The sequence below is a fragment of the Euleptes europaea genome, chromosome 9 (genome assembly GCF_029931775.1).
Source record: "Euleptes europaea isolate rEulEur1 chromosome 9, rEulEur1.hap1, whole genome shotgun sequence".
Classification (NCBI taxonomy): Eukaryota; Metazoa; Chordata; class Lepidosauria; order Squamata; family Sphaerodactylidae; genus Euleptes; species Euleptes europaea.
The window spans coordinates 22,814,960-22,830,004 of record NC_079320.1 but is presented as its reverse complement, the minus strand read 5'-3'; the positions used below and the strand labels follow the sequence as shown (position 1 = coordinate 22,830,004).

At 44.8% G+C, this 15,045-nt stretch overlaps 1 protein-coding gene across 1 annotated transcript in view; it reads right to left on the bottom strand.

Moving 5' to 3' along the window:
• BANK1 (B cell scaffold protein with ankyrin repeats 1) overlaps window positions 1–4,489 on the bottom strand; it is a 155,965-nt gene extending 151,476 nt beyond the window's left edge. The window contains exon 1 of the mRNA XM_056855824.1: window positions 4,468–4,489. Coding sequence (XP_056711802.1) covers window positions 4,468–4,489 — 22 coding nt within the window. The remainder of the gene's footprint in view (window positions 1–4,467) is intronic.
• Window positions 4,490–15,045: the final 10,556 nt, after the last annotated feature.

Genomic DNA, 15,045 nt, shown 5'->3' with positions numbered 1-15,045 from the left:
TCGGTTTATGCTGAAACAATCATATGAATGCCTTTTCATGGGCTCAAATTATTAGTCTGCCCTTGATGAACTGAAGAGAGAATTCACTTGCTTTCTTATGGATGCATCAGTGATTTGGACCTGTAGTGTTTCTTTCTTATGATTGTTTTGGCATGCATTGGGAATTTAGCAATCCACATAAGCAAAGGGTTGTGAGAGTACACCATGAAAAAAAGAAAATAAATATGAATGGGGTCATTCTGCCAGCCATGTTTCGGGAGTGATAAAAATGGAGATCCTCCTGAGAAATGATGATATAAATTCTCTTTAGCTTCTGTCAAAAGTCATCTAAAGTTTCTTCCGAGAAAGGACTTCCAACATTTTGACTTCGGCCTTACGAAAAATCTCATGATAAGAAGGGCATCAGCAGCTTCTTGAACCCATTTTGGGTTTTCCCCAGATCAATTATCTAGGTTTTTTACTGGAAAAACAGACAATTTGAATTTTGATTTAGGTTAAATATCACCATTGAGTCTAGATGAAACACTGACTGGCAAACCAAAGGTGCTTGCATACCACCTGTTAATTGAGAAATAGCCTTATAATTTTGAACACAAAATGGCTCTCACATCATATGCTCTTATTCAGAAGTATCTCATAGCCAGCTGCCCAAATGAATCCACACTTCTGACTTTTTACTAAGCCTAATGCTAAGAGATCTACTTTGAACAATGGTTGTCAAGTGTTTGATGTGCATGGAGTTGGCAGTTTCCCACTGAAACCTACGTGTCCTCAATGGCACTTCTTAAATCTGAAGGATTTGAAGCTGCAGTGCGAGAACATGGCTCTGAACAGCAATAATTTGAATATCTTTCTGAAATCCTACCTGGTAAAGAGACTCTCTTTTTTTAAAAAAGATATTAGTCCTCAAAACTAAGTGAGTTGGATCCAGCCAGCTTTTTAGTTCAATTTCAACCAATTCCCCTTCTCATTACAGCTATTGTCCTGCATGGCATTTTTACATACAGCTCCCATGATCCCCTGCATAGGGTTGCTAGCCTCGGGTTGGGAAATACCTGGAGATTTTGGGGGTGGAGCCTGAGATGGGCAGGGGAGGGACTTCAATGCCATAGAATCCAATTGCCAAAGCAGCCGTTTTCTCCAGATGAACCAATCTGTATCGGCTGGAGATCAATTGTAATAGAGGGAGATCACCAGCTGCCACCTGGAGGTTGGCAACCCTACCCCTGCATGGACTTTCTTGAAGGTCAAAGGGGCCCCTCTTTCCTTTTTCAACCCAATACGTGTCTTCCTGAGTTAAGGCAAAAGACCAATCTGATAAAGAAATAGAAGTTTACCACTTACAGTATTTATTTATTTTATACCACTATCCTAATTGAAAAAGTTGCCAACCTCCAGGTGGGGTCTGGAAATCTTCTTGGAGATTTCCCATCCAAATGCTAGCTAGGGCTGACCTTGCTTATCTTCCATGATCTGACACGATCTGGCTAGCCTGGGTCTAGCCAGGTCAGGGACATTGTCTCCTTACCTCAGAGTTTTTCTGGGCAGTGAAGAAAGGTATTGTTCTTGCCAAATATAGGATGCCACAAGAGATAAATGAGGACTGCAATTATCCAGAGTATAATGAAAAAGCAACCATGTGCCCTTATCTTCCATCACAAGCATCTAGTAACATGTATGGAGTGCTTCACATGTAAAACCAGTATGATGTAGTGATTAGATTGTCTAGGTACTGATCCCCTCTCAGCCACATAACACTCTCTGGGACCAGTTACTCTCTGTCAGCCTAACCTACCTCATAGATGGGAATAAAATGGTGGAGGGGACAGCCATGTATGCCATTCCGAACTCCTTGGAAGAAGAGGGGCATAAACAGAACAAATAATTTGTACACAGCTACAATTCACGTTTCCCCGTCTCCTCAAAAATGGAGGGCGGAAAGACAGAGAACTGCTTGAAACTGTTATCTGCCATCTATTCTACATACATGTTTATTTTATGTACATTTTTGCTGTTCATATTATTACTGACCTTCTTTAAGATGAGGTGGGCGTAAAACAAAGCAATTGATTCCCAAGCCCTCCCATCTGGCTACACGGGAATCAATATCGTGAGATGGAGAAGTACCCAAAGATGCTTGTGATGTTTACAGATTCTGTAGGACAACACTAATAACAACGCTGAGCCAATGTGGCAGTCGAAGGTGGAAAGTCTCACAAAAGCCTCCAAAGAGCTCATTTGATAATTTCCTGAATCCAACATAGTCATAAGCTGTCAAGTTTCCGTTCTGCTATCCAGTTCTGTGTATCAGGTCTTACAGGACCTGATAGGAAACATAATAATTTCCTAACATGATTCGCATTCCTGTCTTTTATTGGTTATCTTTAAGAAAATTGTGTGAAAGAACTTCTTGCTCACAATCCTCCTCTCACAAATGGCTTCAGAATGGGAGTCCAATATGTACTGCGCTGGGATCCCCTTTCTTCCCTTATTGTGGAGAATGCCAACCAACTAGGGCTGGAAGTACTCCTTGATCTGAGACAATTCATGTTGTGCTTTTGTATTCCATCTCCAGCCTGGCCCCCTGGAGCACACCCAATGCCTATCCACAGGCATACGTCAGATGGGGCAGCAGAATGCGAGATGGCATCGCAAGCTGAAACCACCCTCCTAAACGGGAAAAAGGCATAACAATAAAAACACATGAAGAACCCTGCTGGATCAGACCAGTGGTTTATCTAGCCCAGCATCCTGTTTGCTTCCCCACTCCTCCACATGAAGCCTGGTGGGTGACCTAGGGCTAGTCACAGTTCTCTCAGACCTCTCTCAGCCCCAACTACCTCACAAGATGTCTGTTGTGGGGTGGGGAAGAGAAGGCAATTGTAAGCCACTTTGAGACTCCTTAAAGGCAGATAAAAGTGGGGTATATAAACCAACTCTTCTTCTTCAGTTGCCCAGAAGGCCAAAGAAGTAGGGCATAGAGGCCCAGGCCCTCCCCTGATGCTGCCTCCCAACTCTGGTATTCAGAGGTTTGCTGGCTTTGTATAGGGAGGCCCCCTTCAGTCACCATGGCTAATAGTATAGTCATTTCAATAGGAGTGTACCTTGGATGCTTTCCCTAGCCTGTGTTTTGTCTTGGGGAGTTTTGCACAGCTTCTGTTCCAGTCCACTTATTAAAATGTTTAAAAATACTATATCAAATGAAAGAAGACCAGCTTAGCATTTTTGGAGCTTGACTGCACTGTGGGGTGGTAAAATGAAGCATAATTGTCCCTGCAACAAGGCTACTGTACAGAATAAGGTCCTATTAACTGTACCAGGTCTATTGATCATTAACAATGTGTTCCAAGGCACAATATGACACAACAATGAATACAGGTAGTCCAGTTGCTCCAGGCTTATTTCTGCAGGAAGCATAATAGGAATATGTTCCAATAGCAATTGTTACAGGGTTCCACAGCTGGAGACAGGAAATAAAAGCAGCTCACCAACACACACATTTTTTTTAATGGCACAAAATGCATCCTGCTCTTGACTATAATTGTGTAATTTTACTGGAGGGGGCACATGGAGAGAATCCCACTGATTTTTCTGAAGCTATTTCAGATTCATACCAAATTATTAACTGTGACTCTAATATAGCTGGATTGAATTTGATGGGTTATCCTACCTTTACTTCTCAGTTTTGAGTTTATGTCAGGACAAGGAGGAAAAAAACCAACCAAACCACGATCAGAATGTCAGATATTTCTTTCCCTATAATACTAAGCAATTATTTTGCTAAGATTATTCTCAGCCATTCAGTGTTTCATCATGTAGCCTGAATTCTCTAACGCTTTTGTACACAGGAGTGATAGACAGCAGTACATGCTGCACTGGAATGTTGACCAATGATAAACCAACTTCCCACCATGAATCCACCCTCAGTCCAATCTAAACAAAGAAATGACAAAGGCCTTGGCTGTGAGACTATCTAGAGACCAATGGAACCCATGTTGTTTGTCTGTATAACTAGTGCTAGACATACTCCAATGGAACATTATTGTGATTTTAAGAGGAAAATGGAAAAGTTAAATACACTACTGTGTGGTGGGATGCCAGCCTCCTGGTGGGACCTGGGGATCCCCTGGAATTACAGTTCATCCCCTGACTGCAGAGATCAGTTCCCCTGGAGAAAATGGATGCTTTGGAGGGTGGACTCTATGGCATTGTACTCCACTGAGGTTAGGGTTACCAGGTCCCTCTTCACTACCAGATCGTTTTTTGGGTGGAGCCTGAGGAGAGCTCTAACTGAGGTCCCTATCTTCCCCAGGCTCCATCTCCAAACCTCCAGGAGTTTTCCAACCTGGATCTGGCAACTCTACCCCACCATCCCCTGCCGGTGACCAGGGGGCAACCCTATGGGGGCTCCAATATGGAGACTACAAACTGCCAGCATGGAGCTTGCAGAAGGAGATTATTCCTCACCTTTCCCTTTTCCCAGCAACATTGTGTAACATCTGAAGAGTCCCTAGTGAACCTCATGGACAAAGCCCCATGCTGCATGGTAAACTGCAGTGAGGAACCAGAATCATGTGAAATCGCTGCTCCTTCCTCGTCCATTAAAAAATTGTGGTTTGGCTAGCTTCCTTTTCTAGCACAACTGGGAGGGTGTGATCCCTCCTCCTCACTACAGCCACCCCATGCCATGATGTCCATGAGGCTTTCCAGGCCTCAGCATTGGGTTTTTAGGAGCAACAAAGATCTGCTTCTGGAGATTCCTTGAACTGGTGGTTTATAGGATCCAACATATAGTGTTTGTTGTCATTTGGAACAGCTAGATTGAATAGCCACTATCTACACCATGAGTCATGTCCCGAGACGGGCCCAGGGCCGGCCCGTCAGGGACTACCGGGCTCTACCCGGCCCAGGGAGGAAGCGGAAAAGGGGCGACCAGGGGAGGGGGCCAGGAAGAATCAGGAGGCCAAACCCTTACCTGCCTCTCTTTTCTCCCCCGCAGACGCTGCAGCCGGAGATGAAGCGGCCGGGGAGGAGGATGGGGCCAGGGGTGCCAGCAGGGAGGCAGAAGCCGGCCGACCTCACAAAGAGAGAGGGTGGGGCCGGGAGCTGGGAGCCGGCGCCCGTGTTTCAGCCGGCCGCGGAGAACTCGGCCGCCCGGCCGTCTCTGCAGGCGGCCTGAGGGGCCTCCCCGCGGCCCAGCTGACAGGCGGGCGGGCGCGCACCGGGCGAGGGCGCGGAGCTCCGACGTCGCCCGATGTCGGAGGTTATCCCCCCGCCCCTCCAAGGAGACAGCAAGGAGGGGGCGAGGGCTAGATCATCTGGCCCGACCTGGGGGAGGGGCCGGAAGAGGAAGGCCTAATCCTGAGGGAGGAGCTGGCCAGCCCTTCTTATAGCTCAGGGGGCGGGGCCAGAGAGGGGAAAGGGAAGAGCCTGGCCTTTATAAAGGCCACTGGAGCGGAGGCCAGGGAGGAGAGAGGTCAGAAGTCTCCTTGCTGACAGTTGACTGCAGCGAGACTCTGGCTGCGTCGGAGGGAGGTGTTGACTCAGACTCTCCCTCCGACTGGTCTGAGGCCGAGGAGGCTCCTTGGGCTCAACCAGTGCGGGCGGCTGAGGAACGGAGGACCCAAGACCCCGGCCCCCCGGCCCCTACAAGTCAAATGCAGTGCTCAGTGCATGGCCAATCCACGTGGGAAGCTGGTTACATATTTCCTTTAAAAGTCCATGCTGTCTCTTCAGGAAGTTGCATTAGGGTTGTAGGGACCATATCACTCCAGTCTTGGCCAACCTACATTGGTTTCCAGTTTGTTTTGAGTCACAATTCAAGGTGCTGGTCTTGACCTTCAAAGCCCAACATACCTGAAAGAAAGCCTAATGAACCCTTATGAACCTGCCCGATCACTATAGTCATCTTCAGCGGTCCTGTTTTGGGGGTTCCTGCCCTCTGAGATTAGGTGAGTGGCAACCTGGGAGAGGGCCTTCTCGGTCATGGCACCAAAACTCTGGAATTCTCTCCCCAGGAAGATATGTCTGTGACCTTCTATTGCTGTCTTCTGCCAGTGGATGCAGATTCTTGTTTTGTTTGCCCTTCCCTCAATCATCCCTTCTTTCTAACTAATGTTTGGTACACATTTTCACTCTGTTTTGTATGTATTTTAACACTGTTTTTTATTGTTTTAATGATGTGTATTTGGGAAGGGGGGCTGATTGTAATGTTTATAATGAGATTTTATCATATATGTTTGAAATTGTTAGCTGCCTTAGTGGCCCTTGTAGAGGCAGAAAGACGAGATAATTTTTTTGTAAATAAATAAAATAAACAGATAAATGGGAAAGGGATAATTATTTAATCAGGGAACACACAGTCAATTCAGTCTCCAGTTAAAGGACTGCATGAAGCACTTCCAGTCAGGATAGACATTGGTGATCTATGTGGACGAATGATCTGTTTTAGTATAAGGCAGGTTCACTTGTTCTGTTGAGAATTCAATCTGGCAGCATAAATGGGCTGCCTGTGATCTCTGGCACATGCAACAGGGGTTCTAATCCCCCCCCCCCAACAGTGGTTTTTGCATGCCAGTTGACACTGATTTTAAAACTTAGAGGAATTACCAAAGGGGTTTGTAATGCAGAGTAGTCAGTTGTTGTTATGAAGAAACCTCAGAAGCTTCATTGCATGCACTTAAGACCTTGGCCCCAATTCAGTTAAATTTAGCTATGACTAAGGGATGTTGGCTTCAATCCAAGGAATACTTTCCTAGGCGTAATGAAATGGGATTTACTTCTGAGTAGACCTGCTTAAGATCACTCTTGTTGATTCCAACAACTTCTACAAATTCAGGAGCTCGTATGTACCTAAATGAATTCTTTTAATAATGACCTATTGCCAGGACTGGACTGGGGCCCATGCTGGAACCCAACCTTCGGGTTGGAGAGAGCAAGGTAGAAATGTAATAAAATAAAATAATAATAACTAAAATTCATGTTTACAGGGGCTTTGTGGTTAGAAGCTGAATCTGGGACCTAGAACAGGCTTACCAGCTTGAGCCGGAAGCACTGGAGTCTGAAAAGTAGCAAGCAGACCCAACTTTGCTGACCCAACAAAGACAGAAAGGCCAACACCTAATATTTATTTGGACCTGACCAATCCAGACACTTCAAATTATTTTCCATTTAGGAAGGATAAGAATACACACCCTTCTTGCTATTTGTGCCTGAACAACTAGGCTTGGAACACACAAACACAACTAGGGTTGCCAGGTCCCTCTTTACCATCGGTGGGAGGTTTGGGCAGAGCCTGAGGAGGAGGGGGGTTTGGGGAGGGGAGGACTTCAATACCATAGAATTCAATTGCCAAAGAGGCCATTTTGTGCAGGTGGACAGATCAGTATCAGCTGGAGAACGGTTGTAATAGCAGGAGATCTCCAGCTAGTACCTGGTGGTTGGCAACCCTACACACAACCCCAGGTCAATCAGTGGAGTAGGTCTAAGCCTCACGGCACTGATACAGATGCCCATCAGGATGTGTTGAAGTGTTCATCTTTGGCGCATTTGTAATGTGTATTGATTTTTGTTGAGACTTTTTTTTGGAGTGGACAAAAGGTGACCAATTACTCCCCAATCAATTAAGAGTAGATCTCTGAGCCTCCTCTATTGTTACTGTAATCACTTTCTAATCCATCCCTTTAAAACTACTACAGAAGCTTGTCTCCTCTTTCTCCTATAGGAGAAGGCATACACACCCTTTCTTACCCACCTCTCCTCCCCCTCCTCCTCTATGTGTGCACACATGCACCCTTGCTCTGGATGGGAAAGGGGCATGCCATTGACTCTCTTCCCCTGCATCAAAGCTAGTATTTACTTTTTTCATGGAAAACATAAAGGCAACTTATATTCCTCCTCCCCCCACCCACCCGCAAGACATGTTGGAACTTAGAGTGGTGGTGGCGGAGGCTATGCTTGTGCAAAAAAGAAGAAGAAGAAGGTAAATTTCAGCTTTGGGTTTATTTGGCCAGAATTTTTTTGGTAAACCCAAAATAAGCCGAATACCCATACCAGTAGATATAGGTATTTGGCTTTTTTGGGGTTTCCTGGAAAATTCGGCCCCATTAAAGTCTATGGTTTTTTTTTTCAAAGCTCCTGTGGGGGCATTTTTGGAGCTAGAGCCCCCAAATTTACAGCATTGCTTGAAGGGACTCTCCTTGTATGAACCCCAAAGTTTGGTGAAGATTGTGAAAAACAAAAGGGGGCATTCCTGAGCCGAAACAGCTCGAGAGGCCAACTAATGTCGGCCCCGCCCCCCCTGGCAGGCGCCAGAAGGCCCGGGAACACCTCCCAGCTGTGCCGGTGGCCGGAGTGATGTGAGGCTGCGGCAGCGGCCAGGCCCAGTGCTGCCGCGGCGGCAGCTGGGGAACGGCGTCCAGGCCTGCACGCCGGCACTGGGGCCACTCACGCCAGCGTGCGCCGTCCAGGCACCGGAGGTGTGGGCCCCTGCACCGGCGGAGGCCTTCATCAGCCTCCTAAGGCCTTTCATCGCGGCCACCAGCGCATTTGACGAATGTGCTGTAACACACCTACCCATTGTGATCTATGTACTGATCTGGTCATGTATTTGCACCCTCAATAAATACAGTTCCTGATTTGAGCCTCAGATCGTATGCTGCCTGTCACTTATTTGAAAAGATATGATTTTAAATATGTGTTTCAAGGGAGGAGGTGCATTTCGTTTTCATGTTCTAAGAAAATTCCCAGTACTTTATTTATGCATCAAACATGGATTACAATATATAGACCTAGATCTAAGACATCTGTGATATATGTTTTAATTTAACGTGTGATTCAACAACCATATTTTAGTTTTCTGCACAGGTATCTGATTTTTGGAAAGATTGAAGTTGAAATAGTATTTCTTTGTAATGCTGGCTGGAGAAATGTTTATTGATTGGAAGAAGAGGACCAGAGCTATTATATTATGTAAAGATGAGCTTTTGTCTCAGGTGGGATGAATGGGTCTATTTGACATACATATTTCCAGACTGATTTGTATCATTTGGCTTTGGCAATGATATTAAATTTTTGTTAGTTAGAGGGAAGCGAAGAGCTGCAGCTTTTACAGTATAGGGATGTGCAGAACCTATAGATCCCACTTTAGCATGTTCAAAATTTAGTAGACACATTTCATTGCTACATATGCAATAACTCTAGGCCTCGGAGAAAACAAAACAGGAAGAGTGGTACAGCCACTGAATGTCTAGCTCAAAATGAAAGCAATTGACAATGATATTCAATACATGCTGACAGGGGATCATCAATCACTGTGTCTGTACAAGGCACTGAGAATTAGAGAGCCAACCAGCAGAGCCAGCTGAATATATGCCCCCGAACACCAACTACTAGCGATGCCAGCCTCCAAGTGGGACCTGGGATCCCCCAGATAACAGCTCATCTCCAGATTACAGAGATCAATTCTGGTGGAGAAAATAGATGTTTTGGAGGGAGGACTCTATGGCATTGTACCCCACTGAAGTTTTTGTCCTTCCCAGGCTCCTTTCCCAAATCTCCAGGAGTTTCCCATCCTGTATCTGGTGACCCTTCCCCCTCCCCAATCCCCACTGGTGGCCAGGGTGGTTCTGGCAACCCTACCAGCCATAGCCTTCTGGTTGCCACCTTCTAGTCAGTCTCCTGCTTAAGGTGGCCTGCTTGGCATCTACTAGAGCCTGTTCCTTCTCTATGGAGGTTCCTGCCTTGTGGGACAGGCTCCCTAAAGAGGTAAGGGAAGCATGACCTTTATAGATAGGTGGCATTTATTGTGTAGGGCCAAAGGCCATTACAATAACAGCCCATTCCTGAACCTCAAGGACGAAAGTCCATAGGAGGCCTGGAAGGGGCTGCTCCGGCATTCGGGCCCCCTGCACCGGCGCCCATGCCACTTACATCACCCAGGGTGGCACGGATGCTGGTGGGGAGGCCCAGAGAGACCCACATTCAAATCCCCACTTATGCCATGGTAGCTTGCTGGTTGACCTTGGGGCAATCACACTCTCTCAGCCTAACCTACCTCACAGGGTTGTTGTGAAAAAAATGAAGCGGAGAATGATGTAAACTGCCAAGAAGAGTTCTCATTCGCCTTGTCACCAAATGTAATGAGAGATTTGCCATGTTCCCCAAAGAACAGATTCCAGGATACCAATATGTTTATATTACATATAAAACTACTTAGTCCCTCAGGATGCTTTGCTGGTGTTCCCTGTTCAGACAGAAGCTGCGTATGTGGGGACGGCCATATAGAGACCCTGGAACATATTTTGCTGTACTGTTGTCGTTGGGAAGATCTGAGGTGAAAATATTTAGGGCAACTCTGACTTTATAAATTTTATCTCTCCCCGCAAAGTTTAATTCAATGGTTGTTATTTGGTACACATTATTAGTGGCTAAATTTTTGTGGGCGGTAATTAAATGTAAAAAGGGTCAATTTGGGGGATTATAGTAGTGTGGTGCTGCTTGAGGCCTTTTGGCTGATTGAGCAATATCATTTAAGTAAGTAACTTACAGCCCTTTCCTGAGGGGGGGGGTGTCAAGTCTTCTTTGGAGGCGGCGTGACCTCGCCGCCAGCGTAAGTGCGTGTAATCACACACATGATTACACGCACTTACGCTGGCGGGGAGGCAGTTCCGCCGGCGCCCAAGTGCCATGGAGCTGCACCGGGCCCTCTGCCGGCACGGTCTCTCCTTGGCGCAGGCCACGGTGTAGAATGGCCACGGTGTAGAATGGCCACACCAGTGCAGGGGGGCGTTCCCAGGGCGGGGGGAGGAGCTGCGGGTTAGGAGGCCTCCTATCCCCGTTCAGCCTGTTACGCCAGCACCAGGAACGGCGGTGCTGCACCTGCTTTTTAGCAGGTGCAGCCTCGCTGTTTTCAGCCTTCTCAAGGCTTTTTTTGTTCTTGCGGCGTGCGTGAAACGGCTTAGGAGGAGGCACGGCTGCGCCTCTTCCCCACCGTCTCCTCACGCCGCCAGCTCAGGAATGGGCTGTAAGTCCCTCAAACCCTGACTGCATCTCCAGAAGCCACCTTTCAAACCATTCTGTGGGTTCCTCCCAGACTTCTTAAGGAGGCCCCGCATAGAAGAAGGCAAGCCTAGCAAGTGAACCTGTTTATTCAGCTGTAAATCACACAGACATCAACAGGACTTAATTCTCTTCCAAGTAAGAGTGCAAAGGATTGAAGTCGTGTCTAACTTTTGCCAGACTGAACCCAACAAAACAACCGGTACAGTAATAGAACTATTGCATTTTATGTATAAATGGAAAAAATAAGAAGGATTTTGCACAATTGAAACTTAATAGAACTTACTCTTGCATTGACAAAATGAAGCTTTGCTTCACTTACTTGTACTTGGAAACCTAGTAGAATAAAAGGTATTATTAGCCTTGCAGTGAGGAATAAGGGGCAATCGTATGCTGTCATCCAGTGTCGAGGAGGGGTTTTCTGACAAGGCAAGCCATTCTCGAGGTTACTGGTGTGCAGCCACCCATAAAAGCATAATATAACAGAACTACCAAATGTGGCACCTAAACCATTGCTCAGACAGAAATATTGATTGTGTGGGTTTGAGAAAGCACAGAGTGGTTTTTTTTCCCCTTGTAGTGCATGCAGGGAATATAAAAACTGTAGGTGGGGAAGGGAGGCAGACAAATTTCATGTCAAAAAGATTAGAAGGAAGGCGAGCAGAAGAAATGTTCAAGAAATATTTCCCTGAATGTGTTTCTAGGCTGTTTTTCAGGTCGCCAGAAGGTAAAATTAACAGATCACTGTTACTGTGTTGCAGGAAAAGCAAAACAAAAATTAAGTACTTCTGTGCTTGCCTAGGAACCATTTATTTACAATACTGGGAGATCCAAGTGGAAGCAGACTGGGCAATCTAAAGGTAGAAACATCAATTTCGGCTTTTCCTTTGCAGGCCTAGTTTCTCCTGTGTCCTTTATGTAAAAACAGAAAAAAGGCTACAATCGAATGACATTTGTCCTTTAGGTGATTGATAGTGCTGCAAAACACCTGTAAAGCCCATTCCTGGGAAATGCAGTTAAGGGACCAGACAACAGCTGTAACTTCTGTCTAAAATGATGAGTTTTCCTACCGTTCTGATTTACTTTTGTTTTCATATTCCTATTAAAAGGATCATGGGGTGTGTGTGCTACATATCCATAAATAGATTTGGTTCTCATATGACATAATGAGTGTAATTGATTGATGGCTGGTACTTGGAAAGTTTTACATCATGCATATGTAGGGTTGGCCTGACCTGGTGGCCCAGGCTAGCCTGATCTCATCAGTTCTCAGAAGCTAAGCAGGGTTAGCCCTAGGTCGTACTTAGATAGGAGATCACCAAGGAAGTGGGTTGCTACACAGAGGAAGGCAATGGCAAACCACCTCTGAATGTCTCGTCTTGAATACCTTATGGGGTCACCATAAGTTGGCTGCAACTTGATGGCTAAAAACAAGGTAGGGTTGCCAAGGTTGGGAAATTCCTGGAGATTTGAGGTGGGGAGAAGTTTCAGGAACGGAGAGTGATCATAGCAGGGGGTAGGGGTGGGATGCTATAGAATCCACCCCCTTCAGCTGCCATTTCCTCCAGGGAAACTGATCTTTGTCGTCTGGAGGTCAGTTTTAATTCCAGCAGAACTCCAGGTTCCACCTGGAGATTGGCAAACGTATGTGCATACTGAGCTCTAATTAAAGGATGGCACATAGCAGGCGATGAGAAACACCTTTCTTTGCTTAACCTGGAGAGTGATCGCTGGTCAGATCAGGCAGAATATTCAAAGACAATACAGAATTAGGTGGACCAGTGATATATGGTACCTTTCCCTTTATTCCATTCATTATGCTTGTGGACCAACAGGTCATGAGCAAAACAAATTCAATACATTCCATAATACATAAATACCCAAACATACAAAAATATAATATCTAAACAGTACAGTTAAAAAGAGATCATTAAAAACCATGGATAAATTGTTGCCACAGTGAGGGTTATGTTTGGATCAGTATCAGCCAATAACTTTGCAACTATATCTTGCTTTAGGGCACCTCTGAATGTGTATTGTGATCCATTTGTCTCTGGTGAGATCATGCTTTTTACAATCTACAAAAAAATGCCAAACAGTGGCCAAACCCCCTGATCCACAATCACAAAGTTGCTTGGAAAAGGTGACCCCTGAAAATCTGCCTACTAACTCCCCCAATGGCAGTGCATTTAATCTGGCCTTGGAGAAATGCACTCTGGGAACAGTTAAAATTTACAATAAGCAGATAGAATCTTTGAAATGGAGAGGCCCAGATGGTGCTCTGCATGATATATGGCATCTCTGCATGATATATGGCATCTTCATATGTCCATATTATGTGCAACAATGACCCACGTTCTACACTAAAAATTATGTTGGGTGCATAAATTGTGTAAATCCAATTTTCATAGTTTCACACGTCATAATTTTGTTGATTTCACATAATTTATTCATTCTATTGATCATAGGGTAGGGGAAGGGAACAGTGGCACTAAAGTCTTATTGAGAGTCTTATTTGGCTACCCTAGTGGGTTTTGATACTCCTATAACACTGTGTGTATACTTTGAAAACTATTTCCCATCTAAAAAAGCAGACCTTTGCCTTTAAAAAAATTAATAAACTGAGATTCTTAGGAAGCTGGATTTTGTGCTCAGTCCTATATGGCATATATCCCTCCTATACTCTTTTCTTTTTTTCCTTTTGCATTTGCATGAAATGCCAAACATACAGAGCTTTTATCAGAAAGTATGAGGACCACCAATTTTTCCCAGTCTTTACCAATTCAAAGGTTCAATCAATAACCATAAATATGAATTATCCAGTAGATGCAAGAGATAATTTCAGTACTTATGGTAAGAGGTAGGCTGCTAAAGCAACAGTAGTGAGAATCTGGGTGATCTCCTTTTGGAACGATCATTTTCAAAAGTCAGTAGAAGTCTAATAAAAACAATTCACTGATAAGTGCGCAAATTGTCTTCCTAATTATCTGACAAGACATCCCTTGTGGTTTTTGTTTGCTGTGCAGCAGAAAGCAAAAACTGTGCTCTACCACTGAGCTGTAGCCTCTCAGATCTACATTTAACCGTTATGTAAATTAAGTCACTGAGACCTTAATAAGAGTAAAGTAGGAATTTCCCAACACGAGCATAACTGTATTAACTGGAACAGGAAGATGCATTCTCCAGTGCCTTCTTGATTACTGATGTCACCTTGAAGTTTTCATCAGCAGACTTTTATGAACTTTATTTCCATTAGTGGCAAATCTCTGTGAAGCAATACGATGTTGACCAAAATCATTTCCTATTACAGGAGAGCTCAGCTAAAGTGCTTTCTACTGTTCCCCTCGTGGTAAATTCATTTCGGTTTTGCTATATGGATTTCCCTTCCAACAGGCCACCAGCCCAGAACTGTTAGAAGTTTATTCCGGTTAGATTGACATTGTAAGTTTCTGACTGGAGAATTTAGGAGTAAAATTGCTTTCTTCCTGACCATCAACTGGACAGATTTCACCATGATATAAAGGATAGTTAGAACAGAACTTTTCCAGATTAACATTAGATTAGTATTATCCAGATTAACATTACCCTGTCTGGTGCTATTTGCAGGCGGCTTGTTTCTTAAGTTTATAAAGAGCTTCAATAGGTGCCTATTTATTCCTTAGCCCAATTTGAAGTGCTGACCCTAACCATGAAAGCCCCATGGAACTGGGTATGTTAAGGAACACTTCCTCCTGTACAAATATGCCCAACTATGTGTTCATCATCACAAGACCTGTATCCCATGAATTTATCCTGAGCCAGCTTACTAAATAAAAACAATAAAAAACAAAAAATTAAAAGATATTCATTAGAATCCAACATTTAAAATCCTAGGCCTGCATAAAAACATAAGTCCTAAAACCAGACCACTGACATCTTAAAATAACATTTTCCAGACTAAGGCTGCAATCCTGAAAGGGGGGGCTGCAAAGCTCCTTAGGAGCCAGC